Source organism: Paroedura picta, chromosome 2 (genome assembly GCF_049243985.1).
Source record: "Paroedura picta isolate Pp20150507F chromosome 2, Ppicta_v3.0, whole genome shotgun sequence".
NCBI lineage: Eukaryota > Metazoa > Chordata > Lepidosauria > Squamata > Gekkonidae > Paroedura > Paroedura picta.
Genome location: NC_135370.1, coordinates 179,060,691 through 179,077,570, shown reverse-complemented (window position 1 = coordinate 179,077,570; position 16,880 = coordinate 179,060,691). Strand labels below are relative to the sequence as shown.

Below are 16,880 nucleotides of genomic sequence, written 5' to 3'. Positions count from 1 at the left end.
CCCTCAGTCCCTCAAAGCCAGGGGTAGTCAAACTGTGGCCCTCCAGATGTCCATGGACTAAAATTCCCAGGAGCCCCTGCCAGCGTTCGCTGGCAGGGGCTCCTGGGAATCATAGTCCATGGACATCTGGAGGGCCGCAGTTTTGACTACCCCTGCTCAAAGCCATTAAGCCCTGCGAGGGGTGGCAGCTTCTTAGGGTCTCAGGGGATGGTTGTTTGCATCTCCTATCGCCTGGTCTTCTAACTCAGGGGTAGTCAACCTGTGGTCCTCCAGATGTCCATGGATTACAATCCCCATTTCTTGGGAATTGTAGTCCATGGACATCTGGAGGACCACAGGTTGACTACTCCTGTTCTAACTAGAGCTGCCAGGGATTGAAACTGGAAACTTCTGCGTGTTAGGCTGATGCCATGGGGGAGGGGTTGGCACAGTGGAATTTGGAGAGGTGGAAGGAGAGGAAGGTAGCGGAGGTAAGGACGGAACGCTTTTTGTTTTACGTGGCAGTTGAAAAAAATGTTGGCCAACAATGTGTTTTTGCACCCAGGTCAGCAGTTGTTTTCAACGGGCAAGCCTTCCCCCAAGTTACAAATGCCACTGCTTCCTTAGTCTGCTGATTGCAGCCTGTCCTGAGATGGTAAAATAGGGTAGTTTGTTTGCCAGGATGAGCATAGATTCTTCCCAGAACTGCTTCTACTGACACTCTTTGTACTCTGGTGCAAACAGCAGAGGACAAACCACATGCCTGTTGCCTGAGGTGTGAAGTGTTCATGTCTGTCTGAATCTAAACTTTCCCCTTAGGAGTGCTCATAAGGAGGAACACTCATAATTCAGCATCCACTATCATAGGCCAAGGGGTTGTAGTTCAGGGGTGGTCAAACGGTGCCTCTCCAGATGCCCATGGACTACAGTTCCCATGAGCCCCTTCCAGCACACAGAATCATAGAGTTGGAAGGTACCTCCTGGGTCATCTAGTCCAACCCCCTGCACTGTGCAGGACACTCACAACCCTCTCGCTCATCCACTGTCACCTGCCACCCCCTTGAGCCTTCACAGAATCAGCCTCTCCGTCAGATGGCTCTCCAGCCTCTGTTTAAAAATGTCCAGATATGGAGAACCCACCACCTCTTGAGGAAGCCTGTTCATAGAGTTGGAAGGGGCCATGCAGGCCATCTAGTCCAACCCCCTGCTCAACGCAGGATCAGCCCTAAGCATCCTAAAGCATCCAAGAAAAGTGTGTATCCAACCTTTGCTTGAAGACTGGCAGTGAGGGGGAGCTCACCACCTCCTTAGGCAGCCTATTCCACTGCTCAACTACTCTGACTGCTGAACTACTCTGACTGTTAAAACAATATTTTAAAAACTATTACTAATATTTATAAAAGTGCACCAATAACATATTAAAAACGAAGTAACACATATCTAACTGTATGTGAAGAACAGACCAAACGCGTTTTGATCCCCAGGGGTCTTCCTCTGTGATCATTATATACTATACTATGCTCTCTTGTCTAAAAACAAATTCTAAAGTTTTGCAGGGTTGGTCAAGAGAAATCTGTTTGGTGTACCCCCAACCAATGTTTTCTGACACACATGAAACGCACTCTTGATGCAGAATAAGACAATAGCTGAGAGTCCTAGACAATACATATCTTAGGAGGTGGGCTCCAAAAAGAAAGACTTTAGAAATTTTGGTTAGGGGTACAACAGATTTGTAGCGGTTTGGTGTAGTGATTAGGAGTGCGGACTTCTAATCTGGCATGCCAGGTTCGAATCTGCGCTCCCCCACATGCAGCCAGCTGGATGACCTTGGGCTTTTCTGACCGAGCAGTGATATCAGGGCTCTCTCAGCCTCACCCACCTCACAGGGTGTCTGTTGTGGGGAGAGGAAAGGGAAGGCGACTGTAAGCCACTTTGAGACTCCATCAGGTAGATAAAAGTGGCATATAAGAACCAACTCTTCTTCTTCTTCAGTAATCTCAGGGCTCTCTCAGCCTCACCCACCTCACAGGGTGTCTGTTGTGGGGAGAGGAAAGGGAAGGCAACTATAAGCCACTTTGAGACTCCATCAGGTAGATAAAAGTGGCATATAAGAACCAACTCTTCTTCTTCTTCAGTAATCTCAGGGCTCTCTCAGCCTCACCCACCTCACAGGGTGTCTGTTGTGGGGAGAGGAAAGAGAAGTCAACTATAAGCCACTTTGAGCCTCCTTCGGGTAGGGAAAAGCAGCATATAAGAACCCACCCTTCTTCTTCTTGTTCTTCTTGTTCTTGTTCTTCTTCCTCTTCTTCTTCCTCTTCTTTTTCTTCCTCCTCTTCCTCTTCTTCTTCTTGACCACCCAGCAAAACTTCAGAATTTGTTTTTAGACAAGAGAGCGTTGTGTACTATATATTGACCGCTGAGGAAGACCCCTCCTTTCATTCGGGCATTAAAATGGAAAACAGGCATAGTAATATTGAGCAATGGGGTTTCTACGTTAAAAGAGAGCATGCGGAGAACTCACCGTTTCCTTCTTTTGCTCATTATCTGTGGATGGATTTGAACACTGTTTCGTAGTGTCCAAAGGTGTTTCAATTTATGTCTTGTCTCCATGGGGTGTTTTGTTTTTTTTTGTTTTTCGTAGACTCCGTCTCCTCTGACAGCGATGCGGACGACGCTTCCGAGAAAGCCACGAATGAAGACTCGTCGCCAACCAATTCAGAACTTGAAAAAGATGAGAAAAGGACAGTTGACAAACCGGACGAAGAACCCCCAAAGATCTCGCATGTCTTGAAGGAAAGCGACAGGAATCAGGTCCACCCTTTCGAAGATTTGAAACTAGACGCCGAAGAGAGCGAACAGGCAGTTCAGGTTTTGGCGAACAAAAGCGACCAGACGGAAGAAATCAAGAAAGATCTGGACAAGTCGCCCAAAGGGAAAGGGCGACGCAGCAGAGCGAGAGACGCCACGCTGGAGAATGTAAAGGCAGCGCTGCTGAATCAGGAGGAGCCCCCGAGCGAACACGTCACAGAGTCTGAAAGACTCGATGGCCCTTCCTTGGACAGTAAAGGTTTAAGCGCCGCTTCCACGACCGAAACGGACCTTTTCCCAAAAGATAAGAAGCTTTTCAAAAGGAAAGCGGGAGAGCAGTCCTCGCCCGACAAAAGGGGTCGCCTGGAGGGCGAGACGGATGTGCCAAATATTGCGTCTGAGGGGAGGGCGAATAAGTCTTCAGGGACGGAAGAATGTAAAGGTCTCGGGGCCGACGACTCCCTCACAAACGAAAGCGAGGAGATGCCATCCTTAGTGGCGGAGTCGGACCAGCGCCTTCAAGCGCGGGGAGGCGACGGTTGCGAATGTCCTCCCGAGGAAAACCGTCACGCCCCCTCGAAAGACGAGGAGGACTCGATGCCTCAGATCGGGCCCGAGACGCTCCTCTGCCACGAAGTGGACTTGGACGACCTCGACGAGAAGGAGAAGAGCCCCGAGGGCTCCCCGCCGGACAACCGGGACCCCGGCCACCCCGCCGCGAACCCCCCTGCCTTACCCCACGTCACCCAGCCCAACTTCTCCGCAGCCTCCCCCCTCGCCCTCAGCCAGGACGAATCGCGGAGTGTGAGGAGCGAGAGCGACGTCACCATCGAAGTGGACAGCGTGGCCGAAGAGTCCCAGGAGGGTCTGTGCGAGAGCGAGTCGGCCAACGGGTTCGAAGCCTGCACCACTTCGAGCAACGGCAGCATCGGCGCCCCGGACAGGGAGATCGGAGAGAAGGGTGAGGGCCTCTGCAGGGCCAGTTTTCCATGGAAAGGGTGTGTCTGTGTGTGGGGGGGGGTATGTCTGTTACCATGAGAGATTCAACTGGGTAGCCGTGTTGGTCTCCTCTCCGGGAACTATTGATTTTCATACAGCTTACATAATATAGGGATAAGTCCATCATTGGCCACTAGCCATGCTGGCTGAGTGGAATGTCCACTTTCAGAGGCACTAATCCTCTGGATCCCAGAGCCAGAAGGCAACATCAGGGAAAGTTCTCAGCCTCTATGTCTGCTGTTGGACCTCTGGTCTGACCCAGCAGGGCTCTCCTGATGTTCTTAGGAAAGCCTCGGCCTCTCTGCCCTGTTGCTGGCCCTCTAGAGGAACTGGCTGGCCCCTGTGTGAGACAGGAGGCTGGACTGGATGGACCCCTGGTCTGACCCAGCAGGGCCCTTCTGATGTTCTTAGGAAGGCCTCGGCCTCTCTGCCTGTTGCTGGCCCTCCAGAGGAACTGGCTGGCCCCTGTGTGAGGCAGGAGGCTGGACTGGATGGGCCACTGGTCTGACCCAGCAGGGCTCTCCTGATGTCCTTAGGAAGGCCTCGGTCTCTCTGCCCTGTTGCTGTCCCTCCAGAGGAACTGGCTGGCCCCTGTGTGAGACAGGAGGCTGGACTGGATGGACCCCTGGTCTGACCCAGCAGGGCTCTCCTGATGTTCTTAGGAAGGCCTGGGCCTCTCTGCCTGTTGCTGGCCCTCCAGAGGAACTGGCTGGCCCCTGTGTGAGGCAGGAGGCTGGACTGGATGGACCCCTGGCCTGATCCAGCAGGGCTGTTATGTTTTTATGAGGTTATATATAACCCTGATAGTAATTACTCTTTAACATCTTAGACACAGATTTTATTTTAATAGATTGCCTTTCAATCTGTACAGCCAGTCAGAACCCACCCATGGTGAGCGTCTGGAAAGGGGTTGGTTGATAATGAGGCTGCTCGCATGTTTAAAAAAGAGATGCTTTGGGGAGGACATGATAAAGGTTTATAGAACTATGGAGAGAGCAGACAAAGAGAACTTTTTCCTCTCTCTCTCAAAAGACCACCACTCAAGAGTATCCAATGAAGCCCATGGGGCAGCAGATTCAGAGTGGACAAAGGAAAGACTACTTTACACAGCAAATGATCCAGATGTGGAATTTGCTAGAACATGGCGAATGAAAATGCATCTTGCATTTTTTTTTTGGTTCCCAGGTCAGAAGAGGCCTTGTGACAGCAGCAACTCCTCCCTGGCAAAGAAACAAAAGCGTACACCAAAGCGAGCCAGCACTGTAGCCAAAAATGAGAAGAACGGGACAGGTACGTCTTTCGATGGGATTCTGCTCTGTCTCATTCGTGCCACATTCCTGCAGTTTGTCCGTGTCTGTTGTGCTAGCGCAGGTAACTGGTTTTCCTTCCACCGGCTTTGAGCCAGAGTTGTGATTTCTCAGGAACCGGCATAAATAAAGTTGCACTTAAAGTAGCGATTTGTGGGTGGAGCCTAATGGTCAGGGCCACAGCAGGGTATAATGCCAGAGTCTACCCACCAAAGCTGTCCTTTCTTCCCAGGGGGACTGATCTTTGTTTTCTGGCGATCAGCTGTATTTCAGGAGACCTCCAGCCCCCACCCAGAAGTTGGCAATAAAAATATTATGTTCTATCTTTCCTAAAATGCCCCCTGTAAACTGCCCTGGGCCATAAGGAAAGGGCAGTATAATTTTTTTCTGGAAAATTGTCCAGTTTGAGATTTAGTATTTAAATTTTTGTGAAATGTTCAGTTGTGTGATTTTATATTTATCCTAGGGAAAGAGTGGGTTAAAATTAAACAAGCATGGGGTAACAGCAAAAAGCTAACCTCACCTATGAAGCTTGGCACTTCTCCAGGGAATCACCAATAAGCGACGTTTTCATTAAGTTCCATAGCGAAATTTCCAGAAACCCTGGTATGCAGGACTTGTGCTCTATGCAGTGGTCCCCAACCTTTTTATCACCAGGGACCACTCAACGCTTGACAATTTTACTGAGGCCCAGTGGGGGGGGGGGTAGTTTACTCCTCTACTCTCAACCACTGCCCTAACGCTCTCTGATCACTATGGTAATGTTTAAACATCCCTTCAAAATGACAATGACACCCGAAGTGTGTTGTAAAGGGCCGGGGGGGATGAAGTAAAGGGCCGGGGGGGGGGGGGGGAGAAGGCATCCTTCGGGGCCCAACCTCCAATTAATCGAAGGACCACATTATTATTATTATTATTATTAGATTTATTTCCCGCCTCTCCCGATAGGCTCGAGGCGGGTCACAACAACTAATCCCATTAAAATTCCCATTAAAATATCAATCTACTAACTAACATGGCAGCTAAAAATCCCATCCCTCCCCCAATTATTAAGAGGTGAAGAGGAAAGGATAGGGGAGTAGCGTACACTCCAACTCCTAGGGGGGGAGCGATGTCCCTGATTTGCTGACCCCAGTCTCAACCATAGACCTGGTGGAAGAGCTCCGTTTTACAGGCCCTGCGGAAAGTTGACAAATCCCGCAGGGCCCGCAGATCACCCGGGAGCTCATTCCACCAGGTAGGGGCCAGGACTGAAAAAGCCCTGGCCCTGGTCGAGGCTAGGCGCGCTTCCTTCGGGCCGGGAATGACCAACAGGTTCTCACCCGCAGAGCGTAAGGCCCTGCGGGGGACATAGAGCGGTAGGCGGTCCCTCAGGTATGTGGGTCCCAACCCGCGTATGGCCTTGAAGGTTAAAACCAAAACCTTGAACCGGATCCGGGCAGCAATTGGCAGCCAATGCAAACATGTGGTCCGCAGCCCACAGGTTACCGATCGCTACTCTAGGGGTACTTACTGGCCTAACTGATAGGTATAATGCCAAACCCCGAGAATATATGTGACGTGAATTGGACCATTAGAAGTCTGTCGTTCATCTTCAAGCGTGCGTTTTAAGGCAGTGTTCCCCAACCCCCAGGGCCGTGGAGCCCTCAGTACTGGGCAGGAGGGAGGCGCAGGCACCGGCGTGCCAGTGTGTGCACCTCCCTCCCCCACATGCTGGGTTCGATTCTGCGCTCCCCCACATGCAGCCAGATGGGTGACCTTGGGCTCACCATGGCAATGATAAAACTGTTCTGACCGAGCAGTAAATGAGGACTCTTTCAACCTCCCCTCCGTCACACGGTGTCTGTTGTGGGGAGAGGAAAGGGAAGGCAAATATAAGCCACTTTGAGCCTCCTTCAGGTAGGGAAAAGCGGCATATAAGAACCAACTCTTCTTCTTCAGTAATCTCAGGGCTCTCTCAGCCTCCCCTCCCTCACGGGGTGTCTGTTGTGGGGAGAGGAAAGGGAAGGCGACTGTAAGCCACTTTGAGCCTCCTACAGGTAGAGAAAAGCGGCATATAAGAACCAACTCTTTCTTCTTCTTCTCCTTCTCCTTCTTCTTCTTCTGTACATAGCCCCATACGTTATCTTTTTTTCAGTTTGAATGTACTGGTTAAGTTGAACCCGATTAATTCAGCTCTATGGTATCATGTTGTTACAGGACAAAGCAGCGATAGCGAAGATCTTCCTGCCCTGGACCCCTCAAGCAAATGTACTCCAGTAAAACACATGGGCATGTCGAAGCCGCAGAAACTCACTCGGTCGCCTGCTAGAATGCTATCCCCAAACATCAAAGATGGCGAGAAGGACAAACAGAGAGAGAAGAACCATCAAAACGTTTCCTCCAGGGTGTACAAGTGGAGCTTCCAACTCAGTAAGCTGTTTATCTGTATATGTAATACTCAGCATGGTCAATCCGCGGATATGTCAGTCTGGAGATCCCATCAGACAGATGTTTCTATAAACCCAAGAACAGCCTAAAAAAACCCAAAAACTTAAGGGAGAAACCTCTCAAAATAGCAGAAGCAGCACCTGTAGTTTTAAGAAATAAATGCCTTCAGTAGAAGAAGAAGAGTTGGTTCTTCTATCCAAGCCCTGCAGAACTCAGCAAGCTCCATAGCTAGGCAACTAAAACAGTATTGTTAGGCTTCAAGCCTTGGTTTATCATTAGTAAAATGCTGGGGGGGAGCAGGATGATTTTTTCCCCCAGGGCCAAACCCAGCAGCTACTGTGCAACCCGCATGCGCCTAAGGGAACGGCGGTATAAAAGTTTAATAATAAATAATAAAAATAAATGACTCAGGTCTAGCTGCTCAACAGTAGTCACCCCCACAAAAGCCCTTTCTGGTATATTGGTTATTTTTTATTTATTTATTTGATTAGTTTTTATACCGGCCCGCTCAACAGTTGCCGTCTTTGGGCCCTGAAGAATTAAGTACAATAAAATTCCTAACCAGCATTAAGCACAATAAAATTCATAAACAATTGACAATAGAATTAACAGTGCAAAACAACAGGGCTGGTTGAGGACCATAAGTTCCAGCAGCCAGCCACTACATATAGTCAGCTTCAGGACCCTTCCATGAATACAGACTTTAGGAGGGGGAGGGAAGAGAAAGGGGGACCAGTTAGGTGTTAACTGTCGCTTTGGCCTTTAAGGCCATTCTGAGGGGACCGCCTATCTCCTTATGCCCCTGGTAGGCCATTACGCTTTGTGACTTTAGTGGTCCCCAGCCCCAAAAGAGGTTTGCCTGGCCTCAAGCAGGGCCAGGGCCTTTTTGGTCCTGTCCCTGACTTGGTGGAATGACCTCCTGGAAGAGCTGAGGGCCCCGACAGATCTCTCACAGCTCTACAGTTCCTGCAAGACGGAGCTCTTCCACCAGGAATTTGGTTGAGGCTGAGTGGCGGAACGTTGGGCTCCCCCCTCAAACCACCCCAAGTGGGGTGGGAGGTGGCATTTCCAGTTATTGCATAGCAGGAAGGAATTGTGTGTGTGTGTGGGGGGGGGGTTCAGGTTGTTTGGTGTTATCTACTTTTGTTTTAAATTTTATTTTTCATTGTTGTTTCCCGAGTCGGCTGGCCAGGAGGGGATGGCATACAATAACAATAAATAAATAAATATGAATAAATAAAACAAAGCACCTTGCTGAAGAGCTTCATCTTGCAAGCCCCGCAGAACCCAGCAAGCTCCAACAGGGCCTTAGCTTCCTCTGGGAGTTCATTCCACCAGGTGGGTGCCAGGGGCCAAAAAGGCCCTGGCCAAGGCTAGGCATACTTCCTTGAGGCTAGGGACCACCAGGTGGTTGGTTTTGCCAAGCATAACGCTCTTCAGGGGGGGCTAATTCAGATTAGAATGCTAGAACGGGTTAGACTGCTATAATAGGAATCTGTGAGACCCAGAATTGAACGAAAGCCCACTGGATGACTTTTGGGCCAGCTGCACAGTCTCAGCATAACCTACCACGCAGGGCTGTTGTGAGGATAAAAATGCAGGACAATAATGCCAGCTGCTTTGGGCCCTCGTTATGGAGAAAAGCAGGTATCAACGAAGCAAAAAGATGAATAAATATAGCAGCAAACGAGGGCAGATGAAAGGTGGCTGGTGGATGGGAAGGCGAGAAGCAAGTAGAGATAGATTGTCAGAAGGAGGGATGTTGAATCCTAGAATCATAAGAGTTGGAAGGGACCTCCAGGGTCATCTAGTCCAACCCCCCAATGCAGGAATTCACAAATTCTTGCATATCCACAGAATCCCCAATTACATGCCCACACCAAAAATCTCCAGAATCCAGCCTGGCCTGGAGGGAATTCCCCTACCATCCCACAGCAGCAATTAGCAATTTCCTGGGTCTGCAAGGAAGGGCCACAAGAGACAAACCCTGGCACATCCCTTCCTGCCCACCCACTCACCATCTGCCTGTGTTCATAAAAATCAGCATTTCTGTCAGATGACAGAAATTGGGGGGGGGGGAGATAGTGCCCCTCACAAATCCTTGAATGCTTCCCCTCAAGCAACAGTATGGCTGGATTTATGATGCATTGTGCATAGCAATACATTTAATCCTTGCTATTTCTCTTTAATAAGTATATTGCATTTGGTTACCGACGTTGGTTATGGACTTGTCCAGTGGAGGGAATGATGAAATTTTGCAATGGACAGTCGAGCTCTTTTAAATCGTCAGACTTTCTGTAATCCATTGCCACGTTTCATAATTGATAATTGTATATTTAAAATGTTATTCACCGCTAGTCTGGGAAGGGGCAATATCCAAATCCAACATATTAAATTTGGTACCTAATCTCTGAACGCTTTTAGACATCTGATGCATACATTCAAGTCACGTTGGCGGATTTGTTCATTTGCTCTTCTCAGATGAATTGGACAACATGAGCAGCACAGAGCGGATCTCCTTTTTGCAAGAGAAACTGCAGGAAATCAGGAAATATTACCTGTCTCTGAAGTCCGAAGTCGCCACCATAGACAGGAGAAGGAAACGGTTGAAAAAGAAAGACCGAGAAGGTAAGCTTGGATTGGGGAGACCTTGACAAAAAATAGTTTCAGAATCCCAAACATTATGGCTGCGTGTTAGGTTGGTATTTTTCATGCCAACTGCTTACAAATATTGGGGGGTGGGATGCATTCCCCCAATCCGTGTTAGCAAAATTATTGTTTTTCATTTATTAGTCTTCTCGATGCTTCTTCCCGCAAACAGGTTCAGGGTGATTCACAACACGCATTGCATGTGCATTGTTATAAAATCACAGTTAAAACATTTTAATAGTTATTAAAAGCCCGTTCTTCCTGCTCTTTGGGTTAATCAAACCCACCGCCTAGTCTAAAAAAAGGTAAAGGTATCCCCTGTGCAAGCACCGAGTCATGTCTGACCCTTGGGGTGACGCTCTCTAGCGTTTTCATGGCAGACTCAATACGGGGTGGTTTGCCAGGGCCTTCCCCAGTCATTACCGTTTACCCCCCCCCCCCCCACAAGCAAGCTGGGTACTCATTTTACCTACCTCAGAAGATTGGAAGGCTGAGTCAACCTTGAGCCGGCTGCTGGGATCGAACTCCCAGCCTCATGGACAGAGCTTTCAGACAGCATGTCGCTGCCTTACCACTCTGCGCCACAAGAGGCTCTTACCGCCTAGTCTAGCGATCCCCAACCTGTGGGCCGCTGACCACATGTGGTCCTTCGACTAATTGGAGGTGGGCCACGAAGGACGCCTTCTCCCCCCCCCCCCCGGCCCTTTACTTCATCCCCCCCGGCCTTTTACAACACACTTCTTTGTTGTGGCGTGTCTGTATCCTATTTTGAAGGGATGTTTAAACATTACCATAGCGATCAGAGAGCGTTAGGGCAGTGGTTGAGAGTAGAGGAGTAAACTACCCCCCCACACACACCGGGCCTCAATAAAAGGCGTTGAGTGGTCCCTGGTGAGTGGTCCCCGGTGATAAAAAGGTTGGGGACCACTGGCCTAGTCCACTTAATGGACATTATGTAGCAGGAGGCCCATAGGTTTTGTTGTTAGCTCGTTCTGGCCTCAACTGAAGGCCTGGTGGAAGGACGCCATTTTGCAGGCGGAACTCAGGTAATTCTGTCAGGCCACGGATCTCAACTGGCAACTTGTTCTACCAGGTTGGGGCTAGGGTTGTGCGCTCCAGTGCACTCCGGTGATCACTGAAGCCCAAAGCGGGGCCAGCACCACAGCGTGGAGAGTAGAGGCATCTCTGGCGGCACTGCACCAGTCGGCACCCGCCTGCAGGCACCTGAGCACACAAGCTAGTTGGGACCACATCCAAAAGGGCCCGATCTCTGGTTGAGACCAGACACGCTTCCTTTGGGCCGGGGACCACCAACATCTTGTCCCTGATTTCCACCCACGCATTGGCAGAAGAAGCCCGAGGCGTCCAGAGCAAGCCCTCCTATGGTGACCATAGTGGTCAAGCAAGTGCATAAGGGAGTGGGTGGTCTTTAAGGTACGTCGGTCCCAAAGGGGTGGCCAAATGGGGGCTCCCCAGATGTCCATGGACAATTCCCACGAGCCCCTACCGGCATGGTCAGTCGGCGGGGTTCATGGCACTTGTAGTTCACAGACATCCGAGGCGCCACAGTTTGGCCACCCCGTGTCGAAAGTCAAGACCAGACCCTTGATTTGTGCCTGGAAACAAATTAAGTGATGCGCGAAGACCTCGTTTGCCCGCTCAGAAGCTGGCCCCAAGCTCGGAGGGGTGGCGGACAGAAATGGCTGAGCGAGAAGCCAGCAGTCGGTTTGGACTAGGTGGCCCGTATGGCCCCTTCCAACTCTATGATTCAGTCGGCCATCTCGAGGGTGCCTAAACCTTTCCCTGTATCCGCAGTGTCCCACGCCGGAGCGTCCATGTCTTCCGCGTCCTCGGACACTGGAATGAGCCCTTCGTCATCCTCTCCGCCCCAGAATGTGCTCGCCGTTGAATGCAGGTGATACCGGACTCCTCTGCCCTTGCACGGCGAGTGACTGTCATGGACAAAACCCTCGACAATACCATAGAAAGCACTCAGCTGGTTTGACATTGCCCAAGTATATTCTGTATACTCTTCCACTGCTGGACTTTGTTGGTCTCTCCTCTTTGCACCCTCTCCTCCTCCTTCCCTCCCTCCCTCCCTCCCTTTTTATTTTTTGGGTCATTGTGGAGATATATATATATATATTTTTTAATTTTAACATTTTATTGTGGAGATGAATGAAGCTAATTGGCAACAGAAGGGTCATCGGCGCACTCGGACCCCTCGGTCTCCGTGCTTATTTCGTTTGTCTGGCTGTCGAAGCAACAAAAAGGGCACTTAATCCAATTTTGGGGGGGGGGGGAAAACAAATGTCCAACGAAACGTTTGGGAGTTACGAAGCAATTCCTTTCGAAAAAGAAAACACAAGTGCACCATGTAGGTATCAAATTAGGTTCCGTCAGAAAATGGAATTACTGTTGCACTTTTTTTCACCGAGCTGTATCTTAAATTCCTGGGTGAGAGTCCCCCCCCCCTCCTCTATTTTTTGGGGTTAGGCTTTTGATTGCTGGGGGTGGGGGAGAGCACGTGCTGCACAGAGCTGCCAAAGGGTGTGTGTAGCCACGTGCCCCGTTTTTGGGTTTGTTTTTTTTTTTTAAGGTGTAAATTGGACAAAATAAATTGTGAGCGGAAGCGTAGGGGACTGGAAAACTACCGTTGCAACGAGTCTTCCACTTTTTTATAGGATTTTTCTGAGCACACGATTATGCAAATATTTTAATGTTTAATGTTTACAGTGGAATTGTGAATAGGTTTTCAGTGGACTCTCTTATCCCTCGACAAAAAAGTATTTTGTCTTTTTTTCTATGTAATTTCAGAGTTTTTATTTTGTTACAAAAAGGCAAAAAAATGAAATATATAACAATGAAGTTATTTAAACGAGATTTCTAAGAGCTGAAATTTTTTTGGTGTGTGTAAAATAAGGTATCTTGCGACCTGTTAAATATATTTATTCAGACATTGGATGTTGTATTTTTATGTATTTTTTAAAAAAAAAATATTAAGAAAATTGGGGAGAAAGTCTAGGTTAGGTTCACTCTTTCAATAAACTATACCTGTCACATTAAAGAAAACAACAACCCTGTACAGGTGGCTGTACGTATGAGCCGCACCTGTATGTTGTGGTTTCGTCTGTTCAATCTTCTACAGTGTAAAACTGTAATCTGGCATCTGGATTAAACTATAACCTGTCTTGAACGCTTTGGCCATCCTAGTACTTCTGTTGCTTTGAGGAACAATTTCCCACCTACCCTCCGGCCCCCCACATCTTTGGGTTGCCCTTACGAATGGTTGTCGCCATTTTCATTTGGCTGTTCTTCTAGGACGAGTTTCAGACCGGCCAAAGTGGAGATGCGCCCCTCCGTCTAGCGTTTAAAAGACCGACTCGACTGTGGATTTCTCCCACAGACTGAAAACAGCATGTAAATAAACGTTCCGGAAACCATGTATTTAAGACAATTTGCATATACATTGTGTATAAGAAGTGATTTTTTTAATCAGTTTTTTTTTTTTTTAAACCTTCACTTTTGTACATCAAGAAAGGGTTTCATCTCTTCCTGTGTTAATATGATGTAGAGTTCTAACCTAGATTCTCTAGACCAGGGGTAGTCGTCAACCTGTGGTCCTCCAGATGTCCATGGACGACAATTCCCATGAGCCCCTGCCAGCCAATGCTGGCAGGGGCTCATGGGAATTGTAGTCCATGGACATCTGGAGGACCACAGGATGACGACTACCCCTGGTCTAGACTGCATTGAGCTATTAAGGGTTCGCTGAATCTGAAGGCACGGATGAGAGACTGGTAAAGAGGGTTGTGAGAAAAACTCCAGACGTTTCTTGCTGTTTCCTTTTACCGCATTGTCGACGTGTGATTCCAATTCCTTTCCATTTTTCACAGAGAACTAAAGGAAAAAGTCCTCTTGTAAAAAAATATGATGCACTTTTTCTGTCCTTTCTTAAGCAGAGCTATTTCATTGTATGATACAAATTGAAGCTCCGTGGAGAGCGTTAATAAAGGTTATGTTTTTAAACATAGGCTTTATTTTATTTTTTTAGAAGCAATTCTGTCGATCAGCTGCCCATGGCCAGACAACAAAACAATCTGGCTTCATCCCACGTAGCAATAATACTTCAGATTTATATTGATAATTGAAGAAATTATCATTTCTAGTCAAGAAATCTGAGTCCCCTGTTTGCTTACTTGACATTCCCATAGGTCGTTCATTGATGCTGAACTCCCACATCTTTCCTGCCTAAAAGGGTGGTTGTAACGTTACATTAGATCATTCTGTCTCTGCCTTAAAGCAGGCTTTCTCAACTAGGGTTTAATGAAACCCTGGGGTTTCTTGATGGCCCTGGAAGGGTTTCCCAAATGGGTGAGAGTCAATTAATTTTTTATATATAAAGGTAAAGGTAAAGGTATCCCCTGTGCAAGCACCGAGTCATGTCTGACCGTTGGGGTGACGCCCTCTAGCGTTTTCATGGCAGACTCAATACGGGGTGGTTTGCCAGTGCCTTCCCCAGTCATTACCCTTTACCCCCCAGCTGGGTACTCCTTTTACCGACCTCGGAAGGATGGAAGGCTGAGTCGACCTTGAGCCGGCTGCTGGGATCGAGCTCCCAGCCTCATGAGCAAAGCTTTCAGGCGGCTGCCTTACCACTCTGCGCCACAAGAGGCTCTGTTTTTATATATACATTATTTTAAATTTGTTAAGCATTTATGAGATGATATGACCACATATGGTCATGATGGGCCTGGAGGGGGTGGGAAGGGGAGGGGACCTAGATGGGCATGTACTCTTCTTCTTTTATACAGATAGGCTCCCCAACCATATTCTGCATGATCACACCGCTTCAGAAGAAGAGTTGGTTCTTATATGCTGCTTTTCTCTACCTGAAGGAGTCTCAAAGCAGCTTACAGTGAGGCTGGTTCTTATATGCCGCTTTTCTCTACCAGGAGTCTCAAAGCGGCTTCCAATCGCCTTCCCTTTCCTCTCCCTACAACAGACACCCTGTGAGGGAGGCGAGGCTGAGAGAACCCTGAGATTACTGAAGAAGAAGAGTTGGTTCTTATATGCCACTTTTCTCTACCCAAAAGAGTCTCAAAGGGGCTTACAGTCGCCTTCCCTTTCCTCTCCCCGCAACAGACACCCTGTGGGGTGGGTGAGGCTGAGAGAGCCCTGATATCACTGCTCAGTCAGAACAGCTTTATCAGTGCTCTGACTAGCCCAGGATCACCCAGCTGGCTGCATGTGGGGGAGTGGGGAATCAAACCTGGCTTGCCAGATTAGAAGTCCACACTCCAAACCCTTACGCCCAGCTGGCTCTCTGGGCCTTCTCAAAGCCTGAAGAATGTTCCCAGGGTTTCTCAATGGTAAAAAAGAAAAGAAAAAGGGAAAGGCTGACCTAAAGCCTCACTTATGGCTGTTGATTTTTGTGTGAAAAATAATGTCAAGAGGAGGTGGAGGCCTAATCTTGTGCCCATCCATAGGCAGATAGATTCAGGTGGGTTCCTGTGTTGTTCTGAAGCAGCAGGACAGTTTGAATCCAGGGGACACCCTTGAGCAACCAAGTTTTATTCCAGGTACGAGCTTTGTGTGCACACCCACCTGTTCAACTACAATGAGCTAGAGTTTGCCATTCCGTACTTATAGGTCGAGGATGAACAGCCAATTAGCACCTGCTTGAGGTCAGAGCCAGGATCAAAAGGGGACCCTTCTCAGGTTACGCAATAACATCCAGCATACCCTACACTGGGGGGGGGGGTGGACGGCTGCAGGGATGGGGGGATTATTCTGCCATTCTTGTTTTATCCTCTTTTATCTTTGTTGTTCGTTATAGGATCGGGTTTTATCATGTTTTATTGGGGCGTTATATTTTACCTCACCATGAGTTCTGGAGAGGGGGAGGCTAAAAATCGAATGAATGAATGAATGAATGAATGAATGAATGAATGAATGAATGAATTTGGTGTAGTGGTTAGGAATGTGGACTTCTAATCTGGCATGCTGGGTTCGATTCTGCGCTCCCCCACATGCAGCCAGATGGGTGACCTTGGGCTCGCCACGGCACTGATAAAACTGTTCTGACTGAGCAGTGATATCAGGGCTCTCATAGCCTCACCCACCCCACAGGGTGTCTGTTGTGGGGAGAGGAATGGGAAGGTGACTGTAAGCCGCTTTGAGCCTCCTTTCGGTAGGGAAAAGCGGCATATAAGAACCAACTCGAATGGATGGATGGATGGATGGATGGATGGATGGATGGATGGATGGATGGATGGATGGATGGATGGATGGATGGATGGATGGATGGATGGATGGATGGATGGATGGATGAATGAAGTTGTTTGACAGATGCTGGCATAGGATCACCCTTTGTACGGGTATAATTCCTAGGGGGAACATAGATTCAGGTGGGTAGGTGGGCTGGTCTGAAGCAACAGAACGAAGTTCAAGTCCCACAGTAACTTTAAAAGTAACATTTACTCAAGTGTGCAGGAGTCCAGCGGCACCTTTAAGACCAAGTTTTATTCAAGGTATTTCAGTTTTCGTATGCATGGCACATTTCTTCAGATACCCTGAAATGGAAGTGTTCAGTCCACGCATATAGGTAGAGGATAGCAGCAAATTAGCACATAAAGCTTAATAAAATTGTTCGTGGGAAGCTGGAATAGTTTATAGGGTCACCATTTATTGGGTTTAATAATTCCT

General features: G+C 48.4%; 1 protein-coding gene across 1 annotated transcript in view; it reads left to right on the top strand.

The window, feature by feature from the left end:
- Positions 1-14,205, top strand: part of ARID4A (AT-rich interaction domain 4A) — a 98,777-nt gene extending 84,572 nt beyond the window's left edge. The window contains exons 21-25 of the mRNA XM_077323977.1: positions 2,621-3,748; positions 4,972-5,076; positions 7,293-7,505; positions 10,005-10,151; positions 11,988-14,205. Coding sequence (XP_077180092.1) covers positions 2,621-3,748; positions 4,972-5,076; positions 7,293-7,505; positions 10,005-10,151; positions 11,988-12,091 — 1,697 coding nt within the window. The 3' untranslated portion in view covers positions 12,092-14,205. The remainder of the gene's footprint in view (positions 1-2,620; positions 3,749-4,971; positions 5,077-7,292; positions 7,506-10,004; positions 10,152-11,987) is intronic.
- Positions 14,206-16,880: the final 2,675 nt, after the last annotated feature.